The sequence below is a fragment of the Pteronotus mesoamericanus genome, unplaced genomic scaffold (genome assembly GCF_021234165.1).
Source record: "Pteronotus mesoamericanus isolate MK-2021 breed Mesoamerican mustached bat unplaced genomic scaffold, CSHL_Meso_final contig_291, whole genome shotgun sequence".
Lineage (NCBI taxonomy): Eukaryota > Metazoa > Chordata > Mammalia > Chiroptera > Mormoopidae > Pteronotus > Pteronotus mesoamericanus.
This window is the reverse complement of record NW_026555124.1, coordinates 4,397,310-4,417,965: the sequence shown is the minus strand read 5'-3', so window position 1 is coordinate 4,417,965 and position 20,656 is coordinate 4,397,310. Positions and strand designations below refer to the sequence as shown.

General features: G+C 37.8%; 1 protein-coding gene across 2 annotated transcripts in view; it reads right to left on the bottom strand.

Moving 5' to 3' along the window:
- Positions 1-3,178, bottom strand: part of EFEMP1 (EGF containing fibulin extracellular matrix protein 1) — a 66,751-nt gene extending 63,573 nt beyond the window's left edge. Inside the window, exons 1-2 of one of the 2 annotated variants that reach the window (XM_054575423.1) lie at positions 3,069-3,178; positions 1,700-1,855 (exon numbers count right to left, since the gene is read on the bottom strand). In XM_054575423.1, the coding sequence (XP_054431398.1) occupies positions 1,700-1,780 (81 nt within the window). In that variant the 5' untranslated portion in view covers positions 1,781-1,855; positions 3,069-3,178. The remainder of the gene's footprint in view (positions 1-1,699; positions 1,856-3,068) is intronic. The other variant, XM_054575424.1, reaches the window with a different exon arrangement.
- Between the last annotated feature and the right edge of the window lie 17,478 nt (positions 3,179-20,656).

Genomic DNA, 20,656 nt, shown 5'->3' with positions numbered 1-20,656 from the left:
AAGTATGTATTAGGTATTTAGTTCCAGTACCTTTAACACGGATCTACTATTATACAAGCCTAGAGTGAATTAAGTTTAACCACTTGCTGACTGTGTAACCTTAAGCAAGTGAGATACTCAGATCTTCAATTCTACTATTAGTAGAAGGAAGATGATGCCGCTTACCTCATACTTGGCTGTGAGAATGAAAGGAGATAATGTCTCCACAGTAGGGTACTTAAAAAAATAGTTACATCTTATCTTTTAACCATGGATTATTAGGCACACACTATTCAAAAGAGAATAGACCTAGTCTTAGCAGGATGTTATATCTGGGAAATCTGTTTGTCATAATAGTGAACCCTTGTTGGTAGTTTTAAAACAATAGTGTTTAATCCACAGGGAACTTTCTCTGCTAAAGATGAGTAAGATTTAGGTGATTAGCAAAGGGAAGAGGTTATAAGATAAGCAATTATAAAAGCAATAAAATCTTTTATTAGATGAATATGAAAGTGGGTCACTAATTTAATTTTAGCTCCCTAAGAAGGTAGTAAGTTTAGCCTGAATAACAAAACATTTTCATTGGAAGATAAACAACACATGTATTCATTTCTCTTCAGCAGAGGAAGTAATTACATTTAGCATTAAGTTAACAAAGTATTTATATTAAACACTATTTGATTTATAGTTGACCTGAACAATAACAAGGAACATTTGCCAGATGAATACCTAACATTCTAGGGATCATATGGTACCAAAAAAGTGAGATAATGTTTATTATCAGTAATTGAAATTAGCTCATTTTTGAGTTTTATTTTTAAGAATGTTTCACATTCTTTTAAGTAGGATTACTTAATTTTAAATTGGAAACAAGTAAAAAAATATGTCTTTCATACTCTGATCCAGGACAAATGTCATTTGCCTCACAACACTGATTAAAGAGCAGAAAACACAAACCAGAGGTGCAAACTCACTAGAAATGCCCTCTGTTCTCACCACATCCATTCCTGGCAGTGGGAGAGGTCAGATGATGTTTTCAATATTTTAGTAAACATTAAATTAACTAATTAATCAAATATTATTTGGATATATCTGATATACTAATTAGAAAATGCAAAATCAAGTTTCACACAATGTATTTTGAAACCACTCAAGCAAACACCATGTCCTGGTAACACATGAAGTCTATCTCAAGGGCATTTATACAAGTTATCAGTTATACTATAAAGGAAAATGAGCCTTTAAAACTCAGTAAAGGCCACTTACCTGAGAACATAAGCAGCATGCACAAAGGAGGCCAAGTGCTTTTGTGATGTTTAACTTTCCTTTTTGATTTGAACCTTACTCCGCAGGTTTTGGTTTCATCTGCATGTATACAGGAAGCCAGGTTTCCCAACTCCTGACACCCATTAATTTACCGAATGCGTTGGAAACCTGTAGCTTACTTTGGTTTTTGTTTTAAAAGGGTTTCCTGCTTTTGGGCCTTGCACAAATCATTACATTTTTGTCCCTATCTCAGCTGGTAACCCAACTGAACTTTATTTAAAGTACCACCGGCAATTCACAAGGAATCTTAAACGTGCGCCACGCTAACAACGTTGTTTAACTTACTACCCTCTACAGAGTGCAGCCCACACACCCGGACAGAAGTGGATAAAGTCCCCCTTGGGTCACAGAATCCCGCTGAACCGAACTTATCTCAAATACCATCAACCCTTACCGTGTACGTGATGGTTTCCTCGGTGTCCTGTGACTTGACCAGAGCCAGAGTCAGCATAGTTAGGAAGAGGGTTTTCAACATCGTGGATCTCAAAGAAAACACAGGACGAACGGATGATGCTTAGTATCAGCTGCAGGATAAACACCAAAACTCGAGCTGTGAAGTAACAAGCGAGTAAGGGAGGGCGGGGGAAGCTGAGGCTCCACCATAACCAACTTCCAATCTACTTTCTCATTTCCCCTCCCCCCTCTCAACCTTCCCGCGGCCAAACGAGGCACCAAAGTCGGTAACAGGGCTGCAGAATTACATTTCATTTCACTCCATCTGGCTGTGCTCAAAATATAAAAAAAGACATGCAACCAACCTTTTATAACCACACCTACACAACAGGCTCCAGAACGGGGCGGAAGTAAAAAAATAGGGGGTAACTAATTTCAAAAAAGATGGGGCTTGCTTATTTATTTGTTTTTATTTATTGATCGAGAGTGGAGGTGGGGCAGCCAATCTCCTATTCCCTTGAACGTTAAAGCTTTCCCTTTATAAGCTCACCTCCAGATAATAAAGTTCTTTGCACAGCTCAATAGAAATATCTGCGAACCAATGTGAATTACCTTGGTCTCACACTTTAAAAAACGAAAGAAAACACTAAAACAAACCTGGGGGGGGGGGGGGGGGGGGCGCGGGAATCTCCTCTCAGTTCTGGTAGAATACCTGCGCCTCAGAGCTCCTTCTCACATCCCCAGCACAAACTCTCAAAGTGGTATTTCCACGCCGTCCTCTGCGCGCAGCTTTGTTTAAAAGAATCAGGTTGTGTTGAGGAGCGCCTGATACCCTTGCGCCTTATTAGTCCCTCGGTTTCCGACATGCTACCTTCAGGACTGGGGCTGCCTAGGGCCGGAACCAGGGGACCACACCGAAGCCAGAGGTACCAGTTTCGAAGTGGCCAGCCTGGCGCCCTCAGGGAAGTGAGGTCTCTTTTCTTAGCAGTAGGCTAACAGGCGGCAGTCCCGGGAGCTGCTCAGCGCTCCAGCTTCTAACCAGCGCCTTTGGAATCCAGGTGCGTCTTAAATCTCGCACATTGGCCCCTTGAGATTTTCAAAACTACGTTTATGGGCAAAGCCCTGTCTGATGATTGTTGGCGCGCACACACATGCCCATACAAACAGATGTCACCCTGGTACTCGCACATGCTGACAGATCGCATTCCGAGACCGCACACCTCCACCTCCCTCTCTGCCTGAGACATCCTGCACAGTCTGGGGCAGTTCTTGGGTACACTGCACCCCGCAGGTCACCCCAGTTACTCGCCAGCGCGCGGCCCAGCTAGCACCGGGCGCAATGGTGTGACCCCCGCGTCGGGGGCTCCTACCTGCGCGGCCGCGCTGCGCTCCGGGCCCGGGCAGCGAGGGGAGAGCGCAGGGGAGGGCAGCCCCGTGGGTCTGAACTGGCGAGGTCTGGCAGCGACCGTGGCGGCAGGAGGAGGAGGAGGAGAAAGGGAGGGAAAGGGGAGGGCAAAGGGGGGCGGAGGAGAGGGCCGAGGGAGGCGCGTGGGCTGAGCCTAGCACTGCAAGCCCAGCGGGAGAGCGCGCCGCGCGGCTGGTCCGCGCCGCTCCACTAGGTTTCTCGCGTCCTCACCACCTGCCCTACTTTGCCAGCCTTTCTTACCCAGTTCCCACACACGCCGGAGCCCCAGGCCCAAGACGGCACGTTTGGGGTAGGCTGCCTGGGGTTTGAATCAGCCTTGGGGATGGATGCTCAGCCTCCCGGGCAATTTCTGGTGCCTGTGGAGGGGAAAACATCTCCGGAGGAGAGTTTCTAAGAGTCCTGGGAAACTGCTTAATTCCCCGCCTCCCCGCCATTAGTGAATTAAAATAAATTAATCGCATTAATAGAACCGATTCTTTTGTCTTTTCTTTCAGACGCTTTTTGCTTGTTGGAGTGAAGGAAGGAAGGTCTGCTTCCTCTAATTTTGAATGAATGAATTCATTCAACAAATATTTTGACCTACTATGTTCCAGGTGTTGGGAATGAGCCAAGTAGAACTCACACGAACAAAAATGTGAGGTGGGGTTTATTTTTTGGCCTCTCAAACCTCCCTTTTTTATGGACCCCTTTTCTCACCTACTGCCTTACTTCTCTCCACTGGTTCCCTTGTGGGAGTCTCCAGTACTGGCCATTCAAAGTTGGGCATTTCACTTTCACCTTTGATACTAATGGTGGAATTTCAGGCATCTGGAGAGAAAAAAAATTTTTTTTTCCTGGCTTCTTCAAATCATACCACAATGATTGCATTTAATCTCTGAAGGTTCCAACTCTAAAATCAGATTAATAGTTTGCTTTTAAGGCACTTACTTACTTAGAAGTAAGAAACCAAAGAGCCAAATACAATTTCATTAATAAGACAATGTGCAAACTGAATATATTAAGTAAAGGCTTTGACCCAGAGCTGGAGGCAGAAGGTGGGAGGAAGACGAACCATTCCTTTTCCTGCTGTGGGGAAGGTGGTAGATAGTGCAAGAGACAGGCTGTCAGGTGGAAGCCTCTCTTCTCTCTGTGTCTTTGGGGTGTGCAGTGGGTTGCACAGACCTTGCCAGTTTGGTTGCAAGTCACACAATATTGGGCAAGATCAGAGGCGCTTCGCGACCCTGAACCTTACTTGGGTGTATGGGGTCTTGATAACAGTACTGAAGATTTTTACTACCAAAATTTGAATAAGTTTGTTTTCCTAGTCATTGATGACCTCCAACCTTTAAAAAAAAATGGATCTTTAATTTTATATGGTAGAAAGATTTGTCCAGACATTTTCTTTTATTTCTTTTTGAATTCTTCCTATCTATCCTCAACCCTTTCTTCAGAAATAGGGGGTTCAAACTTGCAAATTTCTCCCTACAGCCTGGAACTCTTCCCATATACCCAACTGCTGACTTGTTATATTCATCTGTACACCTGCTGGACATTTCAAATTGTAGAGGCCTGCTGGTCCTCACCCTCTCTCCCAACCTACTCTACCCACCTGCCTCACCATCTCAATTAAAGTCAATTTCATCCTTCCATTTGTTCAGGTCCAATATCACAGAGTCATCCCTTTGATTTCTTTTTCTCACATACCCTGCATTCAATTCTTCAGAATTCTTTGCTGACTTTCAATTCTTCAGAAAGCTTTGTTGGTGTCATCTTCAAAATACATGCAGAATTGGACTACTTCTTATCAGTTCTTTTGTGGGCAACATGGTCTAAGCCACCATGATCTTTTGCTTGGATTATTACAGCAGCCTCCTAATAGGTCTCCCTGCTTATACTCTTGTTCCTCTACAATCTTTTCTCAGCATGTTATATAAATGGAATTATGTAGTATGTACTCTTCAGTGTTGGCTTTCTTCATGTGGCATCTTTTGAAACACATCCTTGCTGTAAGCTGTATCAGAAGTTCATTCCTTTTGGTTGTCAGATAGTATTCCATTGTGTAGACATACCCTAATTTATCTGTTCACCTGTTAATAGATATTTAGATTGTTTATGAAAAAGATGTCATAGACATTCACATAGAAACCTTTGTGTGGACATGTTTTCTGTTCTTTTAGTTAAATACTTAGTAGAACTGCTGGGTCATATGGAAGGGGTATGTTGAATCTTATAAGAAAGTGTCAAACTGTTTCCCAAAGTGACTACCATTTTATTTTCCTGTCAGCAATGTGTGAGATTCCATTTGCTCCACATCCTTGCCAACACCTAGTATTGTCAGTCATTTGTAACGATAGCCATTCTTATGGATGCGTAAGTGGCATCTTATCGTGGTTTTATTTTGCATTTCTCTGATGGGTAGTAGTGTTGAGCATTTTTAATACGCTTATTGTCTGCTAGTATATCTTCTTTTGTGAAAAGCATTTTCAAATCTTTAAATCATTTCTTAATTTTTTTGTCTTACTATTAGTAATATTGGTTCTTAAAACCTAGTCTTCCTGCGAGTCCTTTGTCAGGTATATATTTTTAAAATATTTTCTCCCAGTCTTTACCTTGTCTTTTCATTTTCTTAATGTTGTTGTTTAGAGCAAGCATTTTTAAATTTGATGAAGTCAATATATTATTTTTTTTATTTTGTTTTGTCCTTCTTATGTACTATTTAAAAAACAAATCTTACCTTGGACAAACCTTTCATGCTCTCTAAACTTTAGTTCCTGTTTCTGTAAAATAGGGAAGATAGCACTCTCTGCTTTTTAGGGTTATGAGGACTGAATGAGAAATGCATGGCAAATATCCAATACATGTGAATGATCCTTCTTAGATGTTGGAACGTATGGTATGAAACACTATAGTTGACCATTCCTAGTATAGTCTACTATAACATAACCCAGTTTTATTTAGGTATGTTCCTAGTTCTACCAATTGGGGATTTCCTGAGGAGTCTAAAGATGATAAAATCAGTAATGCATTCTCCAGCTCTCAGGGTAGGCCATTGTCCCATTTCAGACCAATCAGAACTGAAGGGAAGTCGTCTTTTCCATAGTTAGCGGAAAGGCTTTCCAAGCTCGCAGTGAAGGGGAGCAATGGAGCCCTTTGCTTCAGTTGCTCCTGGCAGCCATGATGCAACCCGAAGGTAAGCCAGCCTCAGGCATGAAAGTGATGCTACGAGCCGTGCGTGGTATGCAGAGAACCTGCATCCGTGATGGTGTGTTCACAGGCCGGAATGACCCTAGGACCCATGATACTTTTAGGGGTTTTCCATAATGTTTTACTTTCTTTGAAAGTCAGAAGGAAAAAGTAGATATCCAGCTTGGATTATATTTGTCTTTATACCATTGTAGTCGTAGAGATATAATTTTTTTATGGAGGAAGGGGCCAATGAAGGCAAAGGTGCCTAGGGAACCATAAAAGTTATAATGTGGCCCTTATTTCTGAGGATTTTTCCAGTTTTTTCAGTGAAAGTTCTGTGTCCTGTGAAACCCGTCAGGCCTAGTCAAACTTAAAGGTTCATAGGAAAGGCATAGTAGAAAGAAAATAGGACAGGCAGCCAGGAATTCCTGTCTGGACTTTGCTGTGCTCTAGCTGGGTAACCATGGCAGTGACTAAGCTGCTTTGAGTCAGTTCTACATAAACATTAACTAAGGTAACAACATTTATCTGTAGTTATTATACTGTACTTATCTCTTGTTATCACATTGTAACTTACCTATATCTTACCCTTAATTTACCACATCATTTTTGCCTATTCCTCATTTATTCCCTCTTCTACTAATAAATATCTTGGTTTTCCTTTGGAAACCAGCCCTTATGGTGGCCATCCATGACCAGCTCTGTCTATAGAATGCCTCTAAGTTTCCCAAATAGAAAATTCCTAGGTCCTAAATATAAGTGGAAATGACCCAGGGCCAGTGCAACTAGAATGCCAAGTCCCAGAACCTGACAATTGGGGCTGGCGATGTGGCAGAATTATATTCTTCTGCAGTGGTTTAAATTGTTCCCGTGTGCTGGTGAGACAGGGCATATGAGGAGTACCCTGACTGGGAGACAACCTATTCTACATGAGCTGTCAAGACTTCTAGGATCTAAGCCTGTGAACAAGGCAGGCCAGGAGCTGGGGCGTCCACCTGAGCCCTTATTTCATTTATATCCTTTGCTCACTGATTTTCACTATCTTTGAATCCAGACACTGCAGTTTGACTTATTCAGTCCATACTATTTGGATGGAGCTTATTTTTCCTCTGATGTTTTTGGGGTGAGCATATGGCCCAGGCTCTGCCTATAATATCAAATCTCCTATAGCTACAGTGATATGTTCAGAAATGATAGCTATATCCTAAGATAATCCCAGGGAAGGGGCAATGTCGTACAGGGTCTGGATCCAGGGAGCCTGGGTTCAAGTCTTAACTATGCCACTCACTAGCTGTGAGACCTTGGGGAAGTTACTTAACCTTTTTTGGGCCTCAGTTTTCTCACCCACATAGTGGAGGATAATGATAATCCCTGTCTTGTAGAGGTTTTTATGAGTTTGCTTTGAAATAAGAGAATGCACATAAAGCCCATAGTACACTTCCTTGCATGTAGCTATTGCTGCGGTTATAATTAATCACAGTGACCTATCACTCAGTTTATGCTGTAAACTTAGTAAGTCAGGTTCATTGTATTATACAAAAGAAGAAGTGACTAAGATTGAAATTTTTCTTCATATTTTGTTTGTAACTATCTCTAGTTTATGGAGTATTAGGAAAAAGCAGGGTGTGGACATTTAATTCACTGCAGTTCGATGACTGGGTTGTAGGAATTTGTGGCACCATACTGAATGACATCCTGAGGTGATAGTATTTGTGGAATAAAATAGCTCTGAGATACCTAAGTTTTTAATTTCAAGTGGCTTATAAAAGTTATACTTTCTTACTGATAATGAACAGTAATAACTAATACTTATATGGTACTGACACTGTGTCAGGAACTATGTACTACATATGTGATGACTCAATAGTAATATTATTCATGCCTATTTTACTAAAAAAGAAATTGAGGCGCAGAACAGTTTAGTAACTTGCCCTGGTCATACAGCTAGTGACCAGCTGAGTGGAGGTGGGCCCTAGCAGGCTGTCTGATGCCAGAACCCCTACTCTAAATGCCCCTCTATGTTATTCTTTCCAAATCACCAACCAAATTCAGGATTGCAGGGACAGAAAAGAGGCATGGATGCTTTCTTCTATGTAGTACAACTACAGATTCAAACTGATACGTAGATTGAGCAGACTGCAATGACAGACTGCAATACATTCAGCTTGCTAAATTCTTCTGAGCTCAGGGGAAACTGAAATTTTGAAGATTTGAAATTGTTTGGTGTGGAAAAAAAATCACAGTTTCAGAAAAGATTTAGAGATATTGATGACCATTCATTGTGGTTTAAGTCTCTGTATGCTTTGAAGTGTGTATCTGAATCAAAGATATCCTATCAGCGCGGCTCAATTCTGAGAGTGGCTGGTTACGGCTCAGGCTAACTGGACCCCATGGGTATCCCTGGCATCCTAGAGACCAAGATACAAGTTGCAGTATTAGTCAACAATTGCTGGCCATGTAGCAAACCAGGCAATATTTGGGTACAGTTGCTTTGTGAAAGTATATTCCCTTACGAAGCTATTGAATGAGACGCCAATGCTGGAGCCAGAATTGGCTTTATAAGCCTTTGCTTTTCATAGCAAGTGTCCATTGTCAAACACTCGTTTTCTTAGTAACATGATAAAAAATGATCACAGACTACTGTAGCTCTCTAACATACTCTTGCAAGAATAATGCTGATTAAATTATTTTCTTGGGCTGCTTTCATATTGATGCTTAAAAATTCAATACTTTTGAAAAACTAAGTTTATCGTTATTATCCATGAATATACTCTTCTGGTGAATTTACACATGGATTTCTGTTTTACTTTCCATTATTGAAACAATTCCTTGGAAGAGATAGCCTCGAATATTCTCTTTGGTGCTAAAATTCTTTAATTCTTTGTCTTTGTCACTGAATTGGGAGTCAGCACAAGGCTAAGAGAAAAGATGAAGTTAAGGGGGTTTTCTGAAGATGCTAAGTCTTTTCTAACACACACACACACACACACACATCATTATAAACCTGTACACAGAAGATAATGTGTATTTTTAAATTGATTTCTAAAGTAGCCCCAAACATAAACCCACATAACTGGTGGCCTGTGCCTTATAAGAGGACTCATTGAAATACATGGGGGTTGGATTGCAGCCTTGGCCTCAGAGAGTATTGGCAAATTTGCATTTATGTGACATTAATTTGCCTCAAGCATGTCATTGGTGAGTTCTTTGTTTTAGTGAGTGCCAGATGTATTCTTCTTCTGAATATATTTGGTGAAACTCTATTCCTGAATGCCAAATGGACATGAGAAAACTTTCAGTCATCTGGAGCTTGTAAATTGTTCTGAAATTTTTGGAATTTTATTGAAGGCTTGATTTCATCATAGAGCACAGAATACCTTGGATGAATAAAAAGCAAATCAATCAGAAATGATTGGAACCAGTAATTAGAATTTCCTTGGAGAGATAAAATGTATGATGTAAATCCACTGCCTTGCACAAAAGATTGCTTTCTAATAAGTTATCAGATCTTACAGAGCAACTTCAGATGCGGACACAGATGTGAAGCTTTATTTTGTTTTTGGCTACAAGTTCCTCCCTCTCTCCTTTCAAACTTTGCTTTTCCGGAAACTTTATTTGACTAATCAAGGCTGATTTGGTTTCAAGATGATTGTCTTATAGAGGAAAAAATTAGAAATAATACACCTGAAAATAAGTAATTTTATTTCAATATGTAATTTGAAGAGACAGATTATCAGTCTCCCACTTTTGCCAGTTTGGAATCTTTTCATATTTTGTTGACTTTTAGAATTTTTGATGTTCTATTTTCTAACTTATTTTACCTTACTTGAATGATTTTTTTCTTCACTTTGTGGATTATTATTAAAATAGAAAATCCTCCTCATCTTTCTTTTTGTGAATACTTAACCATGTGCCTTGATACTGATTACAAATACCAAAATTGGTTTAAAATGTCTTCATAATATTTAAATTAATTTTTAGGAAGCAATGGTTTAAAAAAATCAAAGACATTGTGTATATTGAAATCTAGAATTTAAAAATTGTGTAATAACATTAGTAATACTGATTTATAATTTTTTATCTTAGTGTGTCATATCCTATAGCAAGGGGACTACTTAGACCAAAGCCTAAAATGGAGTGGAGGCTATTTTCTTCTCTGCTCTTAGAGGAATGTTAAGGTATAAATTATTTTAATAAACTAGCATTAACTTCTTTCTCACTGTGGAATGTAAAAAAGCAAACAAAACAAAACAAAACACCTTTCTACTTGGAATTACAGTATGCTGCTAATTGAAAAAATATAAGAACATATGACATATCTGACTTTTATTGTTGATTAAATAGGGCAAATGTGGAAATTCTATTCAAGGTAAGAGGTTAAAAGTTTACAAATCCACAAGGGAGATATTGCAAAGATAGTGCTTAGATTTAAGTGTTTTTCTTTTTAAATAACTTTGTTCAAGCAGATGCTTCAATTATAGTTAATTTTTTTAAAAGCCAAGAGTTATAAAACACTTGAATTTTTTCAATTTGGTTGGAAGAATGGCAGGATCAGAAAGGACTTTTCAATCTGGTTTAAGATAAATGAATTCATTTTATGGTAAAAAGGAAAAATAAGAAAAAAGGAATATTAGCATCTGTCTCTGCTCCAACTTCATCATGAAGCTTGGAACTTAGATGACTTGTCCAAGTTAATCCTAGTTAGTGGCAGAGCCAAGGACTAGAACCAGGTGTCTTGATTCCTCATCTTTGGAGCATTCGACTTCCGTGCCCTATCTCTTTATCTACAGCCTCTTCTATGTACTTGACGTAATCTTCATTATCATCAACCATCCATATAACACGAATTGAGCATTTGACTGAGGCATGTTTCCAGCCTTAGGGAGATGTTGGGTGGAGCTGACATGTACATGTGCAGAATTAAATGGGCGTTAACGCTCCCTTGCACTAAGCTGTGATCTGCTTGAAGGCAGGAACTATGTTTGTTCATCTCCCTTCCAGCCCACATTGCAGAACATGCTCTATGAAGCTTTATGCAGAATGTACTCTGCCTCAGAAAATTTCTCCACCTGCTCTTTCCTATGAATCCTCTTGTCTCTTTTGACTTCTGTCCCATTGCCTCCTCCTGGGAGTCCTCCTGTCAGTCTCTACCTCCTTTGGACTGACAATTCACTTGCTCAACCTGACTTTGATTTTGGTATCTTTCCTAGAAATTACCTTTTATATTATTTCTGCTTACCACTGTGCTCTGTGAACTTTGGACAAAGGCACCATACCTGCCTGTGCTTTAAGCTTCCAGATCACTGCCCTTACACTATACTAATGCCCGAGTCCCACCTGTCTGGGCACTGAAATTGATAGTTACATCTTGGCATTGCTGAAGAAACAAGGATAGCCTGACACTTGTTAGATACTTAACAGATGTTCATGGAATGAACATTCAAAACACTTCTTAGTGTCATCTCTGTCCTCATCCTTTCTGTCTTTTTATTGACTATTTAGCTTGGAGAGAAAATGTTAAGCACTCTGTGCAATGTAAAATGACACATGATTCAAATGAACACACTTAGATACTTAAATAAAACTTACTCTTAATCTTGAACCTCCAAATAGCTGCTTTAAATACCTGGCAAATTCTGCTAATACCTGGTGATTTTTCTTCTTCTCTGTGTATTGTGAAGACTTAGTTTCTTGGATTCTTGAATTCTTTGACCTTGTGTACTACTCATGTTCTTATTTTTTTTAGCTCAATATATAAGTTTTTGCTCTATTAACAGATAATTTTCTAAGGAACTATCTAATCAGTGAAGAAAATGAGGTTGTGCTGAATGCACATTCTGAATTTCTATCACATAATTTTCTTTCAAACACTCTTAAAAATTTTGGTGAAAATAAAATTTCCTCCTTCCGGGAAAGGCAGGCTTGGGTGAGGGGTTGGGAGGGGGCAGGGGGCTGTGTTACATGGGTTCATGAATGCATCCTTCTCATTTCTGCCAACGGCTGAGAGCTACCGAGCCTGCAAAATGGCATAAGCCTCCTGGGGATGAAGCTTGAGGTATTCCATTGGGCACTGCAGCTTCCACAGTTGGGCTGGAGCCCATGAAGTTCCATATGTGCTGTTTTCTGGAGCCTCCAATGCTCTGAAACTGCCCTGAACTCATGCAGAAGTGAGGGAAATGTCTCCTGCTTCCTCTTAATCTACTTTTTTGCCACATGGGCTCCAAAGTGACATTGACTACTTTTGCAGTCAATAGCAGAAACTTTCTCCCAACAGAACCTTTCCTTAGGCGTCAACATGTGAGGCTTTGGCCAAAGGGACAAATCTGAGTGGCCATACTGCTGCTGTGCTGTGACCCTCCCTTCTTCTTCTCCAGACTACTGTGTCTTTGCTATTGGATCAAACGTGGATTCTCCTTAGGAACCCAATGCAACCTTCCTATTCACCAAACTCATATGTCTGAATTTCAGTGGAAACATGGCATATGTATCTCTATGTCAAATTATACATTAGTCTGCAAGGATGATCTACTGGTTAGTGATGAAGATAGAAAAGATTTTGAACTTCCACCTCAAAAATCTTTGAACTACTGCTATTCTACCTACAGGCTAGCTCTTATTGGTATGCCTAATCGCCATCACTCTTCTTCTCTTCCCCATAACATCTACTGTTTGTCCTTCCTCCCTACCATCTTTTAGCGCCCCCTCCTTTTTTTCCTACAAGATGCAGAGGAAAGCCAGATTTCTTAAACCATTAATGCATTTACATAGGATAGATAACAACAGGGTCACAGGAAATAAGGCTACATTTGTCCCTTTCATTCTTACTCATTTTTCTAGAAAGAGCCTTAGAACTGGAATTGAACAAGTGAAGAATCAGTTTAAATGAAATAAAACATTTCAGAGTCATATAAAAAGAACTGGATTCCTGTCTTCTATATTTTAGCCTAAGGATCATTTTTCAGACCTGTCTTATTCCCATATTCTCATATTTATCAAAGGTCCTGCAATATTAAACAGACCCTAAATCTTGAATTCTTTGACCTTCTGTACTCTTCATGATTTGTTTGTTTGTTTTTAAATGATTTTACTTCAGAGCTGGAGCTTTAATCCCACTCTGCTATTACATGGATGAAGAAATTTACTTGGAAACACACGAGTACACATTTAATAGCAGAGCTGCATCTAGGATCCTGTTTTCTTGACAATAGATAATACTCATCCCCATAAAATATTATCTATAATATTTATCCCTTCCTTTTTCTTTAGTGTCTGCTTTACTCCAGGCCCTGGGCTAGGTGTTAGGGGATACAAAGAAGGAAGCCCTGTCTCTGACCCACCCTAATTTTGAAGGGGAGACAGATAATGCTCATACCTCTCTGAAGGAATCAAAGGCATTTTATGAAACACATGCTACACATATTTGTAAGATAGCTATTCAGGTCTTGGAAGCAGTTTATAAGAAGAGAAGAGAATTATGAAAGCATATTATTAGGGTAAGTGGTTAGAGATGCACATGTCGTTTTTCTAGTAACAAGTGGCTGTCAAACATTTCATTACATCTGCATCAGGCTCCAGGAGGGCAGGAGCTGTTCTCTGCCTTCCCACTTGGGTGCCCATGCTTGCCATGGAATAGGCTCTCGGCAAAAATGTGTTGGATGAGTTATTGAGTAAATAGTGTTTTTCTGAGATGCTGTGGTTTAGTTGCAGAATCTCACAGAACACCCTGAGGACATCATGAAGACTATGGCTCCCTTCCTCCAACCCTCTGGTCAGGAGTGATTCTCTTCAACAAATGCATATTAGTTACCTTTCGTGATTCTGTTTTGCTACCATTTTCTTTGGAACACTGAAAAACCTGAAGACACTGTTTGCTCAGTGAACCCTGGGAATACACTGGGGTTAATAGGTGTATGTTTTCATCATTCCAACTAGATTTTCTAAAGTGCAAATTTATGAAAACAAGGTTTCATGTTTTATTCTTTTGACTCACTATTTCATTTGGACAATGGTGAAGTTTTAAAACACAGAATGTTCAAGATACAACCAAACTCAAAAGTCCCTTGGAAATGAAAGTGAATGTGTATTTCTATTATTTGTAAGTGGTAATGCATAAAGTCTGAAGAGCTCCAATTGTGCAAGTAACATGTATATGGAAAAGCCCTTAGTCATATGTTTAAAACTGACTGATGGACTGTTCCTAAGTTATACAGTCACTATAAAGCCAATGACCATATGCTCTTCAAATCGTCTGCTAAGTCAGTACATTCTATGAAAAACAGACCTAATAACCAAACCGTTTATGGCCAGCTATGTACCCTAAATTATTGGTTTTATTGCCATACAGAGATAGAAGTGTTTAATGTGGTCATTAGTTTTAATTAGGTGATTATGTGCTCATTAGCTGGTAATCATTTTATTTGAAATGATTAAATGTTTGGTTGCTACAACTGAATTTTATGAATAGAAAGTAAATGTCTCTGTAAAATCCTCTGGATGGTTTGTGTGTATGGATGTGTGGTATTTATTTATTTTAAAAAATGATTTTAAAACATTTTATTTATCCCTCAGGTAGCCTACAAATATTTATAGAACACATGCTATGTATGAAGCATTGAGTTTACCACTATTGCCCCTGAGGATATTGTAGTCCTGAGGGGTGTCAAGCATGCAAGCGGGGAAGATCATGCCCTGGGATGGAGCAGCGCAAGGAGGGGGCAATTAACACTACCCTGTGAGCTCAAGGGAGGCTCCTTCCAGGAAGGAAGGACATCTAAGACAAGTTCTTAGGTGTCAAGTTAGCCAGGGCACGTAGGAACTGGCCTTTCATAAAAGGCTCAGAGAGCTTCCAGGGGAGCTGTAAGCAGTTCAGTATGAATGGAGTAGACCAAGCAAGGACAGGTGGGAAAAAGGAAGTTGAGGCTGGAGAGGTAAATTGGAGTTGGGTCATGAGGCTCTTGCTTGCCATACTGGGCAATCTGGGCTGCATAGGGGGCTGCACAAGTGGATTTCAAGTATATTTGTCTCAAATTGAAACATGTTGACTGAACTTAGAAATAGAAATCATATTTGACCTTGAAGAGAGCAGTTTAAAGGGAGCAGTGGAAATGGACACCAGACTGCAGCAGGTTGAAAAGTGAATGAAGAACAGCAGAATAGAGATGGTGCCTGCTGTCAAGAAGTTGATTGGATTTATGAAACATTTGAAGTCTCTATGTCATTAAATATATAGGATTAGTTTAGAATTATAGGTTGGCTATAATAACAGATGATAGGTTTACCATCATATACCTTTCCTGATATATGTTAGTTTTATTTTCCAAGAGTATTGTGAAGAAAATAATGTTAGGTGATAAAGATGTTTCCTTCAAAAGAAGTGTCTTTTTATGGTCAAGGCTAACACAAAAATTATGGTATATCTGCCTGAGATCTGATAAATTCCCACAAAGTTCTGTCTCATAGTGAGTAAATGAGAGAATTTAAAAGTACTTCCAGTTACCGCTATAAAGAAAGCTGGTCACAAGAATCTAATTTTTGAAAATAACTTATTCCTTTTATATAAAAATTCATGACATTATAAAAGACACTAGCTGTAGTATTTCCTTGGCTCTTTCATATGTGTAAAATTATTTGATTAACAAAAATTCTGCTTTCATGATATTATGCAAAATAGCCCACCTGTACTGTAAGTACCGTGCTGTCTACCTTTCAGCACAATTTTTTTTTTCAGGCTATAAGCATTACAAATCAAAATGATAGATGATGCTTCTGAGGTTAAATTGCTATCGGGGTAGATTTACCATGAATGAAACTTAATTCAAATTAAACTTCATTTAATGAAACTTCAGAGTCCACTCACTTGTACAGCATTTTACCTAATTTTATATTCATAATTTTTTATTCTTTTTTTAAAAGAAGGCCCCCAAAATATATAAGTTTCAAACCAATAAGAATATGGTTCTGCCCTGATTTCTCTGTAATAGATAATCCCTAGACAAAGAATCTCATGGTAAAGATTTGAAGCTTCTACTTGGAACTTTATCAAGAAAATTGGAGAAGTAAACTACTGGAGGGAGAAGCACATACACTTAACTTTTAAACAGCCCATCATGAGTAATAAATATTCTTGAGAACCAACAAAGCAAAAAATTCCTACAATTAAGTCATTTTATTTTATCTTTGTGTGGCTCTGTGATCTAGTAACAGGCCACGATATTTGAGGCTTAGTGTGCGCTACACTGAAATTAATCTCACAACAATGCTATGAAGCATTACCGTCTGCATCAGATAGGACGTGGAGGCCTTGAATGCTGAGACTGCTCTGGCCCTGCCTGTTAAGGATGCATCTAACTTTGCCTTGTATCGCTCCAGTGGTCAATACACACTGTTTAAGAAGTTAAGGCTGATACCTGAACAAAATTAACTCTTTATAGAGAAATATGTCTAAAGGCAAATGCCCTTGGTCATAAAGGAACTATTAGGAACCATAGCTGGTTCAGAGCACATCCATGACCACACAAGAAAAGAGACCCCAAGCACTTCAAGCATAAGCCTGTCTGTGGCATCATTAGCATATGAATATATTAAAAAGCACCTGGTATGCAAAACATAGTTTATTTTCATGTTTCAAATCTTGAAATCTTATTTAGAGAAAAATTAAAAAGCCAATATCTGGGATCAGGCAGAATCGACTTAGAATTAGCAAATTTTTATTTTAAGTGACTAGTTGATTTTGTCTTTTTTTCCTTATTCTTTTCTGATTATAAAATTTTCTTCAGAAGTTTGGTAGGAAAGGACTTTGAAACAACTGAATTTTTGAAGGTTCTTATCACCGTGTAACATTACTGTAGAATGCTGTTTCAGGTCTCTGCATTTTGTAAGTTACCAAAAAAAATCTGCTGTTAGAAATTTACCAAATAATTTTATAGCTGAACCAGTTGCTTCTGAATATTATATTTAACCTAAACAGCTGACAGATTTATTCTCCCAATAACCTCCCACCCCTGCCCCTCTAACCCCCCTACCTACTAATTTTGTCTTATTCAGTCATGAATAAACAACATTTGTGATTATAGTTTGTGATGGCCCTTGGGAACTGTGAGATGCTCTCAACTGGAATTTAAATTTCTACAAGCAGTAATCCAATTTGTCAGATTTTGGGATCTTAGCCATGTATACTTAGCATTATTCAATCACCAGAGTCATATCTCTAGGAAAGAACAGGTCTCGCCACATAAATTCAGTCTCTGAATGAAAGCCAGCATGAGTCAAACAGACACAACTAATTGGGTCTTCACCATAAATAACTCTAAAGAACACTTGTTAGCAAGTTGTGGCATAATTGTTCATTATCTGATAAAGAACTCAACTCTATTGGGAAGATATTTTACTATGCAAATATAAAATATATGAGTTGGGGGTACTCATTGGGAGGTTTAAACCATGCTTTAAATGTAACAGCAATCTTGAAATTTGAAGACTTAGTGCATCGAATTTGAAATAAAAATTATAATATTATGTACTGATCAAGTTTGTCTTCTAATCACAGCATGCTTAATGTGTTTAATGAAATGTACTAGCTCTTGTGAGTAAGTTAGAGCTGGGCGATTTTCCTTGGATTTTAAGCCACCTGTATTCCTGAATTTTTCATTCTCTTATTTCCTCTTTTAATACATACATAGTTATTTAGCAAAAGGGTGAAAATCAGGGTTGATCTTTAATTGCTACAGCATTTGCAGGGTACTAATAGAAGTGCCATCTTGGTAGGTTGCTCTTTGGAGTGAATGCTTTTTCTCCAGGCAAGGGAGACCATGTAACCACTGCGAATAAAGTGTAGGCTATTATTCTTAGTCATTTGTTGATGTAGGCTGTGTTCCAAACAATGAACTAGAGGTGAAAGTCCCTACGTCCTATTACTAATCCCCATGGTCTCTTAGGTTCCTTTTGTTTTTCTTCTCATTACATTATTAACTGTATAGTGTCAGGGGATATATCAAACTCCCATAATGGAAGCACATGTATAAACAATTTATAACTTAAAAATTCCTCGTCCTAAATGTAGGGTTCTCATATTTAATGTATGCCATCACTGAACTCTAGATAACTTTTTAAAAACATGTTGTATTTCTGCAGATTTTCTGATTTGTTCCCTGACACTGGATTTTAATTTTTATGACTTCCTTACTCTGTTGTATTAAATTGTGGCCACAATAGGGCATTTAAAAATCTTCCATTACATGCTGTCATTGGATAGTCTTGTGTTGGATCCCATAGTACTACTTCTTGAGCCTCAGCATCTTCCCTTTGAAAAGTCTCAGATTCACCACGAAGAGAAATGTGATGTTTAAAAACTTGTAATGGAATCATCTCTGGTGCTGTTTACACACAATATTATGTGTCTAAATACTATATTTAAAATTTTTTTATTTTAAAATTATTCATTATACATGATTATTATAGAAAGTAAGAACATAATGACAAGCAAAAAGACAGATTCAAATCACCTCAGATCCTACCATCCAGAAGTAACAAGTGTTAACATTTTCATTTTGATGTGTATCATTTAATATCTCAGTTTGTACACACACATATTTGTGTATATTCATCTATATACACATATATGTATATATAATGATGTCCTACTCTGTCCTCTTATATTGCAACTGTTTTTCCCATTCAATATTATTATCAATACATTTTCCTGTTCACAATTAGGTATTTATATAATCATCTAATGGTTGTTAATGTGATGTTGTACAGATTGCTATGATTTATTTAGTCAATTCTTAATCATTGCATTTTCAAATTGTTTTCAAGTTTATATTGCTATAAAAATTTTTCTAATCAGTGCCTTTATACATAAATCTTGTGCATTTAACTGTTTATTTCCTTAGGATGAATTTCTAGAAGCATAAGTCCTAGGTGAAATAGTAAGCACATATTAAAGCTATGTACCTGCTGCCAGATCATTCCTTAGAAATAATACACCAGTATACAGTGCCTCCTATTAAATGAGTGATTTTTTAAAATCCAATACTATCCTTTTCTTTTAATCTTTGACATTCTCACAGTTGAAAATGGCATCACATATTTCCTTTAATTTCTTTTTCATTAATTAGTAGTAATATTTAATGCCTTTTTATATATTTACTTGCACATTTATAATTTTTTTAAATGACTTTTCTGTTCCAGTGTTTCGCTTAATTTTTGATTAGACATATTTGTAGGATTTAAAAAATGTAACAACTCTCTGTGCATTAAATTTGATGTAAGATTTTTTACTTTGCCATTTGCCTTTTAATGTTTGTGATATTTTTCATACATAGTTTAAAGCTTTAGTTTTTATTTAGAAAATTAAATATATTTGTATAAATGAACACATAGATGCCATATATATGCAGTTTGGATAATAATAATCATTAGGCGAGTAGCCCTGTATTTACATCCCAGTTGAGGAAGAGTATATTTCCCAAACTTTTGAAGCTTGTGTGAGCTCCCTATCATATCACATTTCCTCTACTTTCCAGAGGTAACCAATTTCCTTAATTTTGTTTTTATTTTCTTTATAGTTTTTGGCATTCTACTATATGGCCATATCATAATTTATTTATGTATTCTTCTGTTGTTCCCAGTTTTTTGCTAGTACTAAAAAAAATACTACCTTAAACCTTCTTGTACATATCTCCCAGGGCTCATATATAAGAAATGTATTCTTAGTATTGGAATTTCTGGGTCATAGGGTAGACATATGTTCTGCTAAAAAAAAATTGCCAAATTATTTTTCAAAGGGCTTGTGCTATTTTATACTCCCAGCAACAGTGTTTAAGTGCTTCTATTTTTCCACATTATTGTTGTAATATTATAATATTTTATGTTATCAGACTTTAAAATCACTAGTGGCTGTAAAATGGTATCTCATTGTGGTTGTATTTTGCATTTTGCTGATTATCAGTACGATGAGCACCAATTTATTGGTCATTTGTGGATGCTTCTGCGAGGAATGCCTTTTCATATCTTTTGATTATTTTTCTATTGGATTGTCTTTCCTTTCTTGTTTTGTTCTTTCCTTCCTCCCTTCCTTTCTCACTGAAATCTCCAAACTTCCAGAAATCAGCAAGTACTAGTGAAGTCCTTCAGGCAACTACACATTTTAGTACTTGATTACCTTTCTGGATTCCATCTTTTAAGTCATTTTTGCTTCTGAAGAATCTCTTTTCTTGTCATCTAAACTATATTTCTAAAAGGTTTTTAAAAAATATTCAGTATCCACTGCAAAAACATTACTTGGTGTACAATATATTTATGAAATTTATAAATCTAGAAATTTAAAATGTTTATATAGTCAAGTCTAAGAATATTTCCTTGTATGAG